This window comes from Lagopus muta, unplaced genomic scaffold (assembly GCF_023343835.1).
Source record: "Lagopus muta isolate bLagMut1 unplaced genomic scaffold, bLagMut1 primary scaffold_153, whole genome shotgun sequence".
NCBI classification, from domain to species: domain Eukaryota; kingdom Metazoa; phylum Chordata; class Aves; order Galliformes; family Phasianidae; genus Lagopus; species Lagopus muta.
Window position 1 is genome coordinate 1,881 of NW_026040203.1, and position 15,626 is coordinate 17,506.

General features: G+C 59.3%; 2 protein-coding genes across 2 annotated transcripts in view; one reads left to right on the forward strand and one right to left on the reverse strand.

Annotated features, from left to right (window-relative positions):
• Positions 1–6,633: 6,633 nt before the first annotated feature.
• LOC125687691 (putative keratin-associated protein 4-16) lies at positions 6,634–7,788 on the reverse strand (the record flags this gene model as incomplete). The annotated part of the gene is made up of 2 exons (XM_048932938.1): positions 6,634–6,702; positions 7,738–7,788. Coding segments are annotated over 2 exons (120 nt in total), but the record flags the coding sequence as incomplete, so codon positions are not given.
• Positions 7,789–12,662: 4,874 nt separating this feature from the next.
• LOC125687692 (salivary glue protein Sgs-3-like) overlaps positions 12,663–15,626 on the forward strand; it is a gene marked incomplete at both ends in the record, with an annotated part of 38,463 nt that continues 35,499 nt past the window's right edge. The window contains 3 exons of the mRNA XM_048932939.1: positions 12,663–12,749; positions 13,695–13,751; positions 14,109–14,159. Coding sequence (XP_048788896.1) covers positions 12,663–12,749; positions 13,695–13,751; positions 14,109–14,159 — 195 coding nt within the window. The remainder of the gene's footprint in view (positions 12,750–13,694; positions 13,752–14,108; positions 14,160–15,626) is intronic.

Below are 15,626 nucleotides of genomic sequence, written 5' to 3' on the forward strand. Positions count from 1 at the left end.
AGAGCTCCATATGTCCCCATAGAACTCCACAGAGCCCCATAGAACCCCATAGAACCCCATATGTCCCCATAGAGCCCCACAGAGCCTCATAGAGCCCCATAGAGCCCCATATGTCCCCATAGAACTCCACAGAGCCCCATAGAACCCCATAGAACCCTATATGTCCCCACAGAGCCCCATAGAGCCCCACAGAACCCCATAGAACCCCATATGTCCCCACAGAGCCCCATAGAGCCCCACAGAGCCCCATATGTCCCCATAGAACCCCATATGTCCCCATAGAGCTCCATAGAGCCCCATAGAGCCCCATAGAACCCCATATGTCCCCATAGAGCCCCCACAGAGCCTCATAGAGCCCCATAGAACCCCATACGTCCCCACAGAGCCCCCACAGAGCCCCATAGAACCCCATAGAACCCCATATGTCCCCATAGAGCCCCCACAGAGCCCCATAGAGCCCCATATGTCCCCATAGAGCCCCACAGAGCCTCATAGAGCCCCATAGAGCCCCATATGTCCCCATAGAACTCCACAGAGCCCCATAGAACCCCATAGAACCCCATATGTCCCCATAGAGCTCCACAGAGCCCCATAGAGCCCCATAGAGCCCCATAAAACCCCATAAAACCCCATAGAGCCCCATAGAGCCCCATAAAACCCCATAAAACCCCATAGAGCCCCATAAATCCCCATAAAAGCTTTTAGTGGTGGGGTGGAGCCGCCACCGCCCTCATTAGGGGACGATGCCACGGCCGTGACCTCTGACCCCGGAGCGGCAGCCGTGGGGACACCTCCCGTGTCACCAAACGTGTGACCCCAAAGTGACACCGCCTGTGACGTCACCTCCCGTGGGTCCCCAAAGTGCCACCAGCTGTGACCCCATAGTGCCACCATGTGGGTCCCCATAGTGCCACCATGTGGGTCCCCATAGAGCCACCACCGGTGTCCCCATAGTGCCACCACGTGGGTCCCCATAGAGCCACCAGCTGTGACCCCATAGCGCCACCATGTGGGTCCCCATAGAGCCACCATGTGGGTCCCCATAGTGCCACCATGTGGGTCCCCATAGAGCCACCATGTGGGTCCCCATAGAGCCACCAAGTGGGTCCCCATAGTGTCACCAAGTGGGTCCCCATAGCGCCACCAAGTGTCACCACGCGTGTGGCACGTGTCCCAGTGTCACTCTGTGTGTCCCCATAGTGCCACCACGTGGTCCCCATAGTGCCACCAAGTGTCACCATTCGTGTCTCACGTGCCCCAGTGTCACCACGCCTGTGTCACCACGTATGTCCCCATAGTGCCACCACCTGTGTCCCCATAGTGCCACCAAGGGTCACCACGTGTGTCACACGTGTCCCAGTGTCACCAAGTGTGTCACCTCCCCTGTGTCCCCATAGCGCCACCACCTGTGTCACCACCTGTGTCACCTCACACGTGTCCCAGTGTCACTCTGTCTGTCACCACGTCTGTCACCTCCCCTGTGTCCCAGTGTCACTGTGTGTGTCCCCATAGTGCCACCACGTGGGTCCCCATAGTGCCACCAGCTGTGTCCCCATAGCGCCTCCACGTGGGTCCCCATAGTGCCACCAAGTGTCACCACTCGTGTCGCACGTGTCCCAGTGTCACTCTGTGTGTCCCCATAGTGCCACCAGCTGTGTCCCCATAGTGCCACCATGTGGGTCCCCATAGTGCCACCAAGTGTCACCACGCATGTCTCACGTGTCCCTATAGTGCCACCACCTTTGTGTCACCTCCCCTGTGTCCCCTGTGTCACTCTGTGTGTCTCCATAGTGCCACCACCTGTGTCCCCATAGTGCCACCAAGGGTCACCATGCGTGTCGCACGTGTCCCAGTGTCACCACGCCTGTGTCACCTCACCTGTGTCCCCATAGTGCCACCACCTGTGTCCCCATAGTGCCACCACCTGTGTCCCCATAGTGTCACCACAGGTGTCCCTTTGTGTGTGTCCCAATGTCACTCTGTGTGTCACCACATCTGTGTCACCCCCTGTGTGTCCCCAGTGCCATCTGCTGTGTCCCCGTAGTGCCACCACCTGTGTCACCTCCCCTGTGTCCCAGTGTCACTCTGTCTGTCACCTCCCCTGTGTCCCCACTGTCACTCTGTGTGTCCCCATAGTGTCACCACAGGTGTCCCTTTGTGTGTCCCAATGTCACTCCATGTGTCACCACGTGTGTCACCCCCTGTGTGTCCCCAGTGTCACCACCTGTGTGTCACCTCCCGTGTGTCCCAGTGTCACTGTGTGTGTCACCATGTGTGTGTCACCCCCCTTGTGTCCCCCGTGTCATCCGTGTGTCCCTGCAGTGTCACCACCTGTGTCACCTCCCGTGTGTCCCAGTGTCACTCCGTGTGTCACCACGTGTGTGTCACCCCCTGTGTGTCCCCAGTGTCACCACCTGTGTCACCTCACACGTGTCCCAGTGTCACTCTGTCTGTCACCACCTGTGTGTCACCTCCTGTGGTTCCCCAAGTGCCACCAGCTGGGTCCCCATAGTGCCACCAAGTGTCACCTCGCGTGTCTCACGTGTCCCAGTGTCACCACGCGTCTGTCACCTCCCGTGTGTCCCCAATGTCACTCTGTGTGTCCCCATATCGCCACCACGTGTGTCCCCATAGTGCCACCACCTGTGTCCCCATAGCGCCACCACCTGTGTCACCTCACACGTGTCCCAATGTCACTCTGTCTGTCACCTCCTGTGTGTCCCCATAGTGCCACCACGTGGGTCCCCATAGTGCCACCAAGTGTCACCACGCGTGTCTCACGTGTCCCTATAGTGTCACCACGCCTGTGTCACCTCCCGTGTGTCCCCATAGTGCCACCAAGTGTCACCATGCGTGTGTCACCTCACACGTGTGTCCCCAATGTCACTCTGTGTGTCCCCATAGTGCCACCACCTGTGTCCCTATAGTGTCACCATGTCTGTGTCACCCCCTTTGTGTCCCCCGTGTCAGCCGTGTGTCCCCGTAGTGCCACCACCTGTGTCACCTCACACGTGTCCCAATGTCACTCTGTCTGTCACCACGCATGTGTCACCCCCGTGTGTCCCCATAGTGCCACCACCTGTGTCCCTTTAGTGTCACCACCTGTGTCACCTCCCCTGTGTCCCCACTGTCACTCTGTGTGTCCCCACAGTGCCACCGTGTGTCTGTCACCACGCGTGTCACCTCCCGTGTGTCCCAATGTCACTGGATGTGTCCCCATCGCGTCACCACGTGTGTCACCATGCGTGTCACCTTCTATGTGTCCCAATGTCACTCTGTCTGTCACCACGTGTGTGTCACCTCCCCTGTGTCCCCATAGTGCCACCACCTGTGTCTCTATAGTGTCACCATGCGTGTCACCTCCCATGTGTCCCAATGTCACTCTGTGTGTCACCACATGTGTGTCACCCCCCTTGTGTCCCCCGTGTCATCCGTGTGTCCCTATAGTGTCACCACCTGTGTCACCTCACACGTGTCCCAGTGTCACTCTGTCTGTCACCACGCGTGTGTCACCTTCCCTGTGTCCCCAATGTCACTCTGTGTGCCCCCATAGTGCCACCACCTGTGTCCCCATAGTGTCACCATGTCTGTGTCTCCCCCTGTGTGTCCCCCGTGTCATCCGTGTGTCCCTGCAGTGCCACCACCTGTGTCTCCACCTGTGTCACCTCCCGTGTGTCCCAATGTCACTCCATGTGTCACCACCTGTGTGTCACCTCCCGTGTGTCCCCAGTGTCACTCTGTGTGTCCCCATAGTGCCACTGTGTGCCTGTCACCATGCATGTCACCTCCCGTGTGTCCCAATGTCACTGGATGTGTTCCCATAGTGTCACCACGTCTGTCACCATGCGTGTCACCTTCCATGTGTCCCAATGTCACTCTGTCTGTCACCACATGTATGTCACCTCCCCTGTGTCTCCATAGTGCCACCACCTGTGTCACCTCCCGTGTGTCCCAATGTCACTCTGTGTGTCCCCACAGTGCCACCGTGTGTCTGTCACCATGCGTGTCACCTCCCACGTGTCCCAGTGTCACTCTGTCTGTCACCACCTGTGTGTCACCTCCTGTGTGTCCCCATAGTGCCACCAAGTGTCACCATACGTGTCGCACGTGTCCCAGTGTCACCATGCGTGTGTCACCTCCCGTGTGTCCCCATAGTGCCACCACCTGTGTCCCCATAGTGCCACCACGTGGGTCCCCATAGTGCCACCAAGTGTCACCACGCGTGTCTCACATGTCCCTATAGTGCCACCACCTTTGTGTCACCTCCTGTGTGTCCCCATAGTGCCACCAAGTGTGTCCCCATAGTGCCACCAAGGGTCACCACGTGTGTCTCACGTGTCCCAGTGTCACCAAGTGTGTCACCTCCCCTGTGTCCCCAGTGTCACTTTGTGTGTCCCCATAGTGCCACCACCTGTGTCACCTGCCACGTGTCCCAATGTCACTCTGTCTGTCACCTCCCGTGTGTCCCCACAGTGCCACCGTGTGTCTGTCACCATGCGTGTCACCTCCTGTGTGTCCCAGTGCCACCAAGTGTGTCCCCATAGCGCCATCAGCTGTGTCACCTCGCGTGCGATGTCCCCCATGCCACCAGCTGCCCCCGCTCTCACTGCGTGTCCCCAGTTGTCACCGCATGTCTCCAATGTCACCCCACGGCAGGGACGGCAGGAGCAGGGAGGACAGCAGGCCGGGACAACAGGCAGAACCTCAGCAAGAGCGGCGCCAGGACGGGCAGCGAGGACAGCAGGCAGAGCAGCGGCACGGCAGGCACCAGCGGCACGGCCACAGCAGGCGGCACGGCCACAATAGGCAGCAATGTGACCACAACAGGGAACAACGTGACCACAACAGGGAACAACGTGACCACAACAGGGAACAACGTGACCACAACAGGGAACAATGTGACCACAACAGGGAACAACATGACCACAACAGGGAACAACGTGACCACAACAGGCAGCAATGTGACCACAACAGGGAACAACGTGACCACAACAGGGAACAATGTGACCACAACAGGGAGCAACGTGACCACAACAGGGAACAACGTGACCACAACAGGGAACAACGTGACCACAACAGGCAGCAAAATGGCCACAACAGGGAACAATGTGACCACAACAGGGAACAACGTGACCACAACAGGGAACAACGTGACCACAACAGGCAGCAATGTGACCACAACAGGGAACAATGTGACCACAACAGGGAACAATGTGACCACAACAGGCAGCAATGTGACCACAACAGGGAACAATGTGACCACAACAGGCAGCAATGTGACCACAACAGGGAACAACGTGACCACAACAGGGAACAACGTGACCACAACAGGCAGCAATGTGACCACAACAGGGAACAATGTGACCACAACAGGGAACAACGTGACCACAACAGGCAGCAATGTGACCACAACAGGGAACAATGTGACCACAACAGGGAGCAACGTGACCACAACAGGGAACAACGTGACCACAACAGGGAACAACGTGACCACAACAGGGAACAACGTGACCACAACAGGGAACAACGTGACCACAACAGGGAACAGCGTGACCACAACAGGCAACAATGTGACCACAACAGGGAGCAACGTGACCACAACAGGGAACAACGTGACCACAACAGGGAACAACGTGACCACAACAGGGAGCAACGTGACCACAACAGGGAACAACGTGACCACAACAGGGAACAATGTGACCACAACAGGGAACAACGTGACCACAACAGGGAACAGCGTGACCACAACAGGCAACAATGTGACCACAACAGGCAACAATATGACAACAGGAAACAATGCAACAACAGGAAACAACACCACAACAGGCAACAACACGACAACAGGCAACACGACGACAGGCAACAACACAACGACAGGCAACAACACGACGACAGGAAACACGACGACAGGCAACAACACGACGACAGGAAACAACACGACGACAGGAAACAACACGACGACAGGAAACAACACGACGACAGGAAACAACACGACGACAGGAAACAACACGACGACAGGAAACAACACCACAACAGGAAACAACATGACAACAGGAAACAACGCGACGACAGGAAACAACACGACGACAGGAAACAACACGACGACAGGAAACAACGCGACGACAGGAAACAATGCGACGACAGGAAACAACGCGACGACAGGAAACAACACGACGACAGGAAACAACACGACGACAGGAAACAACACGACGACAGGAAACAACACGACGACAGGAAACAACACCACAACAGGAAACAACACGACGACAGGAAACAACACGACAACAGGAAACAACACGACGACAGGAAACAACACGACGACAGGAAACAACACGACGACAGGAAACAAAACGACGACAGGAAACAATGCGACAACAGGAAACAACACGACAACAGGAAACAACACGACAACAGGAAACAACACGACAGGAAACAACACGACAACAGGCAACAACACGACAACAGGAAACAACACGACGACAGGAAACAACACGACGACAGGAAACAACACGACAACAGGAAACAACACGACAACAGGAAACAACACGACAGGAAACAACACGACAACAGGCAACAACACGACAACAGGCAACAACACGACGACAGGAAACAACACGACGACAGGAAACAACACGACGACAGGAAACAACACGACGACAGGAAACAACACGACGACAGGAAACAACACGACGACAGGAAACAACACGACGACAGGAAACAACACGACAACAGGAAACAACACGACGACAGGCAACAACGCGACGACAGGAAACAATGCGACGACAGGAAACAACGCGACGACAGGAAACAACACGACGACAGGAAACAACACGACGACAGGAAACAACACGACGACAGGAAACAACACGACGACAGGAAACAACACGACGACAGGAAACAACACGACAGGAAACAACACGACGACAGGAAACAACACGACGACAGGAAACAACGCGACGACAGGAAACAACACGACGACAGGAAACAACACGACGACAGGAAACAACACGACGACAGGAAACAACACGACGACAGGAAACAACACGACGACAGGAAACAACACGACAGGAAACAACACGACGACAGGAAACAACGCGACGACAGGAAACAACGCGACGACAGGAAACAACACGACGACAGGAAACAACACGACGACAGGAAACAACACGACGACAGGAAACAACGCGACGACAGGAAACAACACGACGACAGGAAACAACACGACGACAGGAAACAACACGACGACAGGAAACAACACGACGACAGGAAACAACACGACGACAGGAAACAACACGACAACAGGCAACAACACGACGACAGGAAACAACACGACGACAGGAAACAACACGACAACAGGAAACAACACGACGACAGGAAACAACGCGACGACAGGAAACAACACGACAGGAAACAACACGACAACAGGAAACAATGCGACAACAGGAAACAATGCGACAACAGGAAACAACGCGACGACAGGAAACAACACGACGACAGGAAACAACACGACAACAGGAAACAACACGACAACAGGAAACAACGCGACGACAGGAAACAACACGACAACAGGAAACAACACGACGACAGGAAACAACACGACGACAGGAAACAACACGACGACAGGAAACAACACGACGACAGGAAACAACACGACGACAGGAAACAACACGACGACAGGAAACAACACGACGACAGGAAACAACACGACGACAGGAAACAACACGACAGGAAACAACACGACGACAGGAAACAACACGACGACAGGAAACAACACGACGACAGGAAACAACACGACAACAGGAAACAACACGACAACAGGAAACAACACGACAGGAAACAACACGACAACAGGCAACAACACGACAACAGGCAACAACACGACGACAGGAAACAACACGACAACAGGAAACAACGCGACAGGAAACAACACGACAGGAAACAACACGACAACAGGAAACAACACGACAGGAAACAACACGACGACAGGAAACAACACGACGACAGGAAACAACACGACAACAGGAAACAACACGACGACAGGCAACAACACGACGACAGGAAACAACACGACGACAGGAAACAACACGACGACAGGAAACAACGCGACGACAGGAAACAACACGACAACAGGAAACAATGCGACAACAAGAAACAACACGACAACAGGAAACAACACGACAACAGGAAACAACACGACAACAGGAAACAACACGACAACAGGAAACAACACGACAACAGGAAACAATGCGACAACAGGAAACAACACGATGACAGGAAACAACACGACAACAGGAAACAATGCGACAACAGGAAACAACACGACGACGGGAAACAACACGACGACAGGAAACAACTCCACAACAGGAAACAACACGACGACAGGAAACAACGCGACGACAGGAAACAACACGACGACAGGAAACAACACGACGACAGGAAACAACACGACGACAGGAAACAACACGACAGGAAACAACACGACGACAGGAAACAACGCGACGACAGGAAACAACACGACGACAGGAAACAACTCCACAACAGGAAACAACACGACGACAGGAAACAACGCGACGACAGGAAACAACACGACGACAGGCAACAACACGACGACAGGAAACAACACGACGACAGGAAACAACACGACAACAGGAAACAACACGACGACAGGAAACAACGCGACGACAGGAAACAACACGACAACAGGAAACAACACGACGACAGGAAACAACACGACAGGAAACAACACGGCGACAGGAAACAACACGACGACAGGAAACAACACGACAACAGGAAACAATGCGACAACAGGAAACAACACGACAACAGGCAACAACACGACAACAGGAAACAACACGACGACAGGAAACAACACGACGACAGGAAACAACGCGACGACAGGAAACAACGCGACAACAGTCAGTCCGACCACCAGCCCCACAACTCTGACCACAACCAGCACCAGCCCCACAAACAGCACCAGCCCCACAACCAGGCCCACAAACAGCACCAGCCCCACAACCAGGCCCACAAACAGCACCAGCCCCACAACCAGCCCCACAAACAGCACCAGCCCCACAACCAGCCCCACAACCAGCCCCACAAACAGCTCCAGCCCCACAACCAGCCCCACAACCAGCTCCAGCCCCACAACCACCACCAGCCCCACAACCACCACCAGCCCCACAACCACCACCAGCCCCACAACCACCAACAGCCCCACAACCACCACCAGCCCCACAACCAGCCCCACAACCAGCTCCAGCCCCACAACCACCACCAGCCCCACAACCACCACCAGCCCCACAACCACCTCCAGCCCCACAACCACCACCAGGCCCACAACCACCACCAGCCCCACAACCACCTCCAGCCCCACAACCACCACCAGGCCCACAACCACCTCCAGCCCCATAACCACCACCAGCCCCACAACCAGCCCCACAACCAGCTCCAGCCCCACAACCACCACCAGCCCCACAACCACCACCACCATAACCACCACCAGCCCCACAACCAGCTCCAGCCCCACAACCACCAGCAGCCCCACAACCACCTCCAGCCCCACAACCACCAGCCCCACAACCACCACCAGCCCCACAACCACCAGCCTCACAACCACCACCTCCAGCCCCACAACCAGCACCAGCCCCACAACCAGCACCAGCCCCACAACCACCACCAGCCCCACAACCAGCCCCACAACCAGCTCCAGCCCCACAACCACCACCAGCCCCACAACGACCACCAGCCCCACCACCAGCCCCACAACCACCTCCAGCCCCACAACCACCCCCACCCCAACCACCTCCAGCCCCACAACCCCCACTCCAAGCACCAGCCCCACAACCTCCACCACAATGACCACAAGCCCCACAACCACCCCCACCCCAACCAGCAGCCCCACAGCCGCTCACACCGCAACCACCTCCAGCCCGACAACATCACCCACCTCAACCACCAGCCCCACAACCCCCACCTCCAGCCCCACAACCTCCACTGCAACAACCACCAGCCCCACAACCACTGACACCCCAACCACCTCCAGCCCCACAACCCCAACCACAGCCACCTCCAGCCCCACAACCACCCCCACCACAAGCCCCACCAGCCCCACAACCCCAGACACCCCAACCACCAGCCCCACAACCCCAACCACAGCCACCACCAGCCCCACAACCTTCAACCCAAGCCCCACAACCGCCACAACCCCCACCTCCAGCCTCACAACCCCCACTCCAAGCACCACAAACCCCACAAGTGCTGCTTCCAGCCCCACAACCACCCCAACCACAACAACCCAACCCACAACCCCAACCACCAGCCCCACAACTGCAAGTATGACCACCTCCAGCTCCACAACCCCCACTACCAGCCCCACAACCAGCCCCACTCCAACCACCCACCCCACAACCCCAACAACAACCCTCACCAGCCCCACAACCACCACCAGCCCCACAGCATCACCCACCTCAACCAACAGCCCCACAACCGCAACCACGATACCCACCAGCCCCACAACCCCCACTTCCAGCCCCACAACCACCGACACCCCAACCACCAGCCCCACAACTGCTGACACCCCAACCAGTAGACCCACAACCTCCCCAACCCCAACCACCAGCAGCCCCACAACTCCCATCACAACCACCTCCAGCCCCACAACCACCTCCAGCCCCACAACCACCTCCAGACCCACAACCACCTCCAGCCCCACAACCACCTCCAGCCCCACAACCACCTCCAGCCCCACAACCACCACCAGCCCCACAACCACCTCCAGCCCCACAACCACCTCCAGCCCCACAACCAGCATCAGCCCCACAACCACCTCCAGCCCCACAACCACCACCAGCCCCACAACCACCTCCAGCCCCACAACCACCAGCCCCACAACCACCTCCAGCCCCACAACCATCCCCACAACCACCTCCAGCCCCACAACCAGCATCAGCCCCACAACCACCTCCAGCCCCACAACCACCTCCAGCCCCACAACCACCAGCAGCCCCACAACCACCACCAGCCCCACAACCACCACCAGCCCCACAACCAGCATCAGCCCCACAACCACCTCCAGCCCCACAACCACCTCCAGCCCCACAACCACCTCCAGCCCCACAACCACCTCCAGCCCCACAACCACCTCCAGCCCCACAACCACCAGCAGCCCCACAACCACCAGCCACACAACCAGCATCAGCCCCACAACCACCTCCAGCCCCACAACCACCTCCAGCCCCACAACCACCTCCAGCCCCACAACCACCTCCAGCCCCACAACCACCTCCAGCCCCACAACCACCACCAGCCCCACAACCACCTCCGGCCCCACAACCACCTCCAGCCCCACAACCACCTCCAGCCCCACAACCACCTCCAGCCCCACAACCAGCATCAGCCCCACAACCACCAGCCCCACAACCACCTCCAGCCCCACAACCACCTCCAGCCCCACAACCACCTCCAGCCCCACAACCAGCATCAGCCCCACAACCACCTCCAGCCCCACAACCACCACCAGCCCCACAACCACCTCCAGCCCCACAACCACCAGCCCCACAACCACCTCCAGCCCCACAACCATCCCCACAACCACCTCCAGCCCCACAACCAGCATCAGCCCCACAACCACCTCCAGCCCCACAACCACCTCCAGCCCCACAACCACCTCCAGCCCCACAACCACCACCAGCCCCACAACCACCTCCGGCCCCACAACCACCACCAGCCCCACAACCACCTCCAGCCCCACAACCACCTCCAGCCCCACAACCACCTCCAGCCCCACAACCAGCATCAGCCCCACAACCACCTCCAGCCCCACAACCACCACCAGCCCCACAACCACCTCCAGCCCCACAACCACCAGCCCCACAACCACCTCCAGCCCCACAACCATCCCCACAACCACCTCCAGCCCCACAACCAGCATCAGCCCCACAACCACCTCCAGCCCCACAACCACCTCCAGCCCCACAACCACCACCAGCCCCACAACCACCTCCGGCCCCACAACCACCTCCAGCCCCACAACCACCTCCAGCCCCACAACCAGCATCAGCCCCACAACCACCAGCCCCACAACCACCTCCAGCCCCACAACCACCTCCAGCCCCACAACCACCATCAGCCCCACAACGACCTCCAGCCCCACAACCACCAGCCCCACAACCACCTCCAACCCCACAACCACCTCCAGCCCCACAACCACAACCAGCCCCACAACCACCTCCAGCCCCACAACCAGCCCCACAAGCAGCCCCACAACCACCTCCAGCCCCACAACCACCACCAGCCCCACAACCAGCATCAGCCCCACAACCACCACCAGCCCCACAACCACCTCCAGCCCCACAACCAGCCCCACAAGCAGCCCCACAACCACCTCCAGCCCCACAACCACCACCAGCCCCACAACCACCACCAGCCCCACAACCACCTCCAGCCCCACAACCACCAGCCCCACAACCACCACCAGCCCCACAACCACCTCCAGCCCCACAAGCAGCCCCACAACCACCTCCAGCCCCACAACCACCAGCAGCCCCACAACCACCATCAGCCCCACAACCACCTCCAGCCCCACAACCACCAGCCACACAACCAGCATCAGCCCCACAACCACCTCCAGCCCCACAACCACCTCCAGCCCCACAACCACCTCCAGCCCCACAACCACCAGCCCCACAACCACCATCAGCCCCACAACCACCTCCAGCCCCACAACCACCACCAGCCCCACAACCACCACCAGCCCCACAACCACCTCCAGCCCCACAACCACCTCCAGCCCCACAACCACCACCAGCCCCACAACCACCTCCAGCCCCACAACCAGCATCAGCCCCACAACCACCTCCAGCCCCACAACCACCTCCAGCCCCACAACCACCACCAGCCCCACAACCACCTCCAGCCCCACAACCTCCATCCCCACAACCACCATCAGCCCCACAACCACCTCCAGCCCCACAACTACCTCCAGCCCCACAACCACCACCAGCCCCACAACCACCTCCAGCCCCACAACCACCACCATCCCCACAACCACCTCCAGCCCCACAACCACCTCCAGCCCCACAACCACCTCCGGCCCCACAACCACCTCCAGCCCCACAACCACCTCCAGCCCCACAACCACCACCAGCCCCACAACCACCAGCCCCACAACCACCTCCAGCCCCACAACCACCAGCAGCCCCACAACCAGCATCAGCCCCACAACCACCTCCAGCCCCACAACCACCACCAGCCCCACAACCACCTCCAGCCCCACAACCACCAGCAGCCCCACAACCAGCATCAGCCCCACAACCACCTCCAGCCCCACAACCACCACCAGCCCCACAACCACCTCCAGCCCCACAACCTCCATCCCCACAACCACCAGCAGCCCCACAACCACCTCCAGCCCCACAACCACCTCCAGCCCCACAACCACCTCCAGCCCCACAACCACCTCCAGCCCCACAACTACCAGCCCCACAACCACCTCCAGCCCCACAACCACCTCCAGCCCCACAACCACCACCAGCCCCACAACCACCTCCAGCCCCACAACCACCTCCAGCCCCACAACTACCAGCCCCACAACCACCTCCAGCCCCACAACCACCTCCAGCCCCACAACCACCACCAGCCCCACAACCACCTCCAGCCCCACAACCACCTCCAGCCCCACAACCTCCATCCCCACAACCACCTCCAGCCCCACAACCACCAGCAGCCCCACAACCACCAGCCACACAACCAGCATCAGCCCCACAACCACCTCCAGCCCCACAACCACCTCCAGCCCCACAACCACCACCAGCCCCACAACCACCTCCAGCCCCACAACCACCTCCAGCCCCACAACCACCTCCAGCCCCACAACCACCACCAGCCCCACAACCACCTCCAGCCCCACAACCACCAGCCCCACAACCACCACCAGCCCCACAACCACCTCCGGCCCCACAACCACCATCATCCCCACCTCCAGCCCCACAACCAGCATCAGCCCCACAACCACCTCCAGCCCCACAACCACCACCAGCCCCACAACCACCTCCAGCCCCACAACCACCTCCAGCCCCACAACCACCTCCAGCCCCACAACGTCCAGCCCCACAACCACCTCCAGCCCCACAACCACCACCAGCCCCACAACCACCTCCAGCCCCACAACCACCTCCAGCCCCACAACCTCCAGCCCCACAACCACCACCAGCCCCACAACCACCAGCCCCACAACCACCTCCAGCCCCACAACCACCAGCAGCCCCACAACCAGCATCAGCCCCACAACCACCTCCAGCCCCACAACCACCACCAGCCCCACAACCACCTCCAGCCCCACAACCACCAGCAGCCCCACAACCAGCATCAGCCCCACAACCACCTCCAGCCCCACAACCACCACCAGCCCCACAACCACCTCCAGCCCCACAACCTCCATCCCCACAACCACCACCAGCCCCACAACCACCTCCAGCCCCACAACCTCCATCCCCACAACCACCATCAGCCCCACAACCACCTCCAGCCCCACAACCACCTCCAGCCCCACAACCACCTCCAGCCCCACAACTACCAGCCCCACAACCACCTCCAGCCCCACAACCACCTCCAGCCCCACAACCACCACCAGCCCCACAACCACCTCCAGCCCCACAACCACCTCCAGCCCCACAACTACCAGCCCCACAACCACCTCCAGCCCCACAACCACCTCCAGCCCCACAACCACCACCAGCCCCACAACCACCTCCAGCCCCACAACCACCTCCAGCCCCACAACCACCTCCAGCCCCACAACCACCAGCAGCCCCACAACCTCCAGCCCCACAACCTCCAGCCCCACAACCAGCACCAGCCCCACAACCACCTCCAGCCCCACAACCTCCAGCCCCACAACCACCTCCAGCCCCACAACCAGCCCCACAACCACCTCCAGCCCCACAACCACCTCCAGACCCACAACCACCTCCAGCCCCACAACCACCTCCAGCCCCACAACCACCACCAGCCCCACAACCACCTCCAGCCCCACAACCACCTCCAGCCCCACAACCACCTCCAGCCCCACAACCACCAGCAGCCCCACAACCACCACCAGCCCCACAACCACCTCCAGCCCCACAACCTCCATCCCCACAACCACCATCAGCCCCACAACCACCTCCAGCCCCACAACCAGCCCCACAACCACCACCAGCCCCACAACCACCTCCAGCCCCACAACCACCTCCAGCCCCACAACCTCCATCCCCACAACCACCTCCAGCCCCACAACCACCACCAGCCCCACAACCACCTCCAGCCCCACAACCACCAGCCACACAACCAGCATCAGCCCCACAACCACCTCCAGCCCCACAACCACCTCCAGCCCCACAACCACCAGCAGCCCCACAACCACCTCCAGCCCCACAACCACCTCCAGCCCCACAACCACCTCCAGCCCCACAACCTCCAGCCCCACAACCACCTCCAGCCCCACAACCAGCCCCACAACCACCTCCAGCCCCACAACCACCTCCAGACCCACAACCACCTCCAGCCCCACAACCACCTCCAGCCCCACAACCACCTCCAGACCCACAACCACCTCCAGCCCCACAACCACCTCCAGACCCACAACC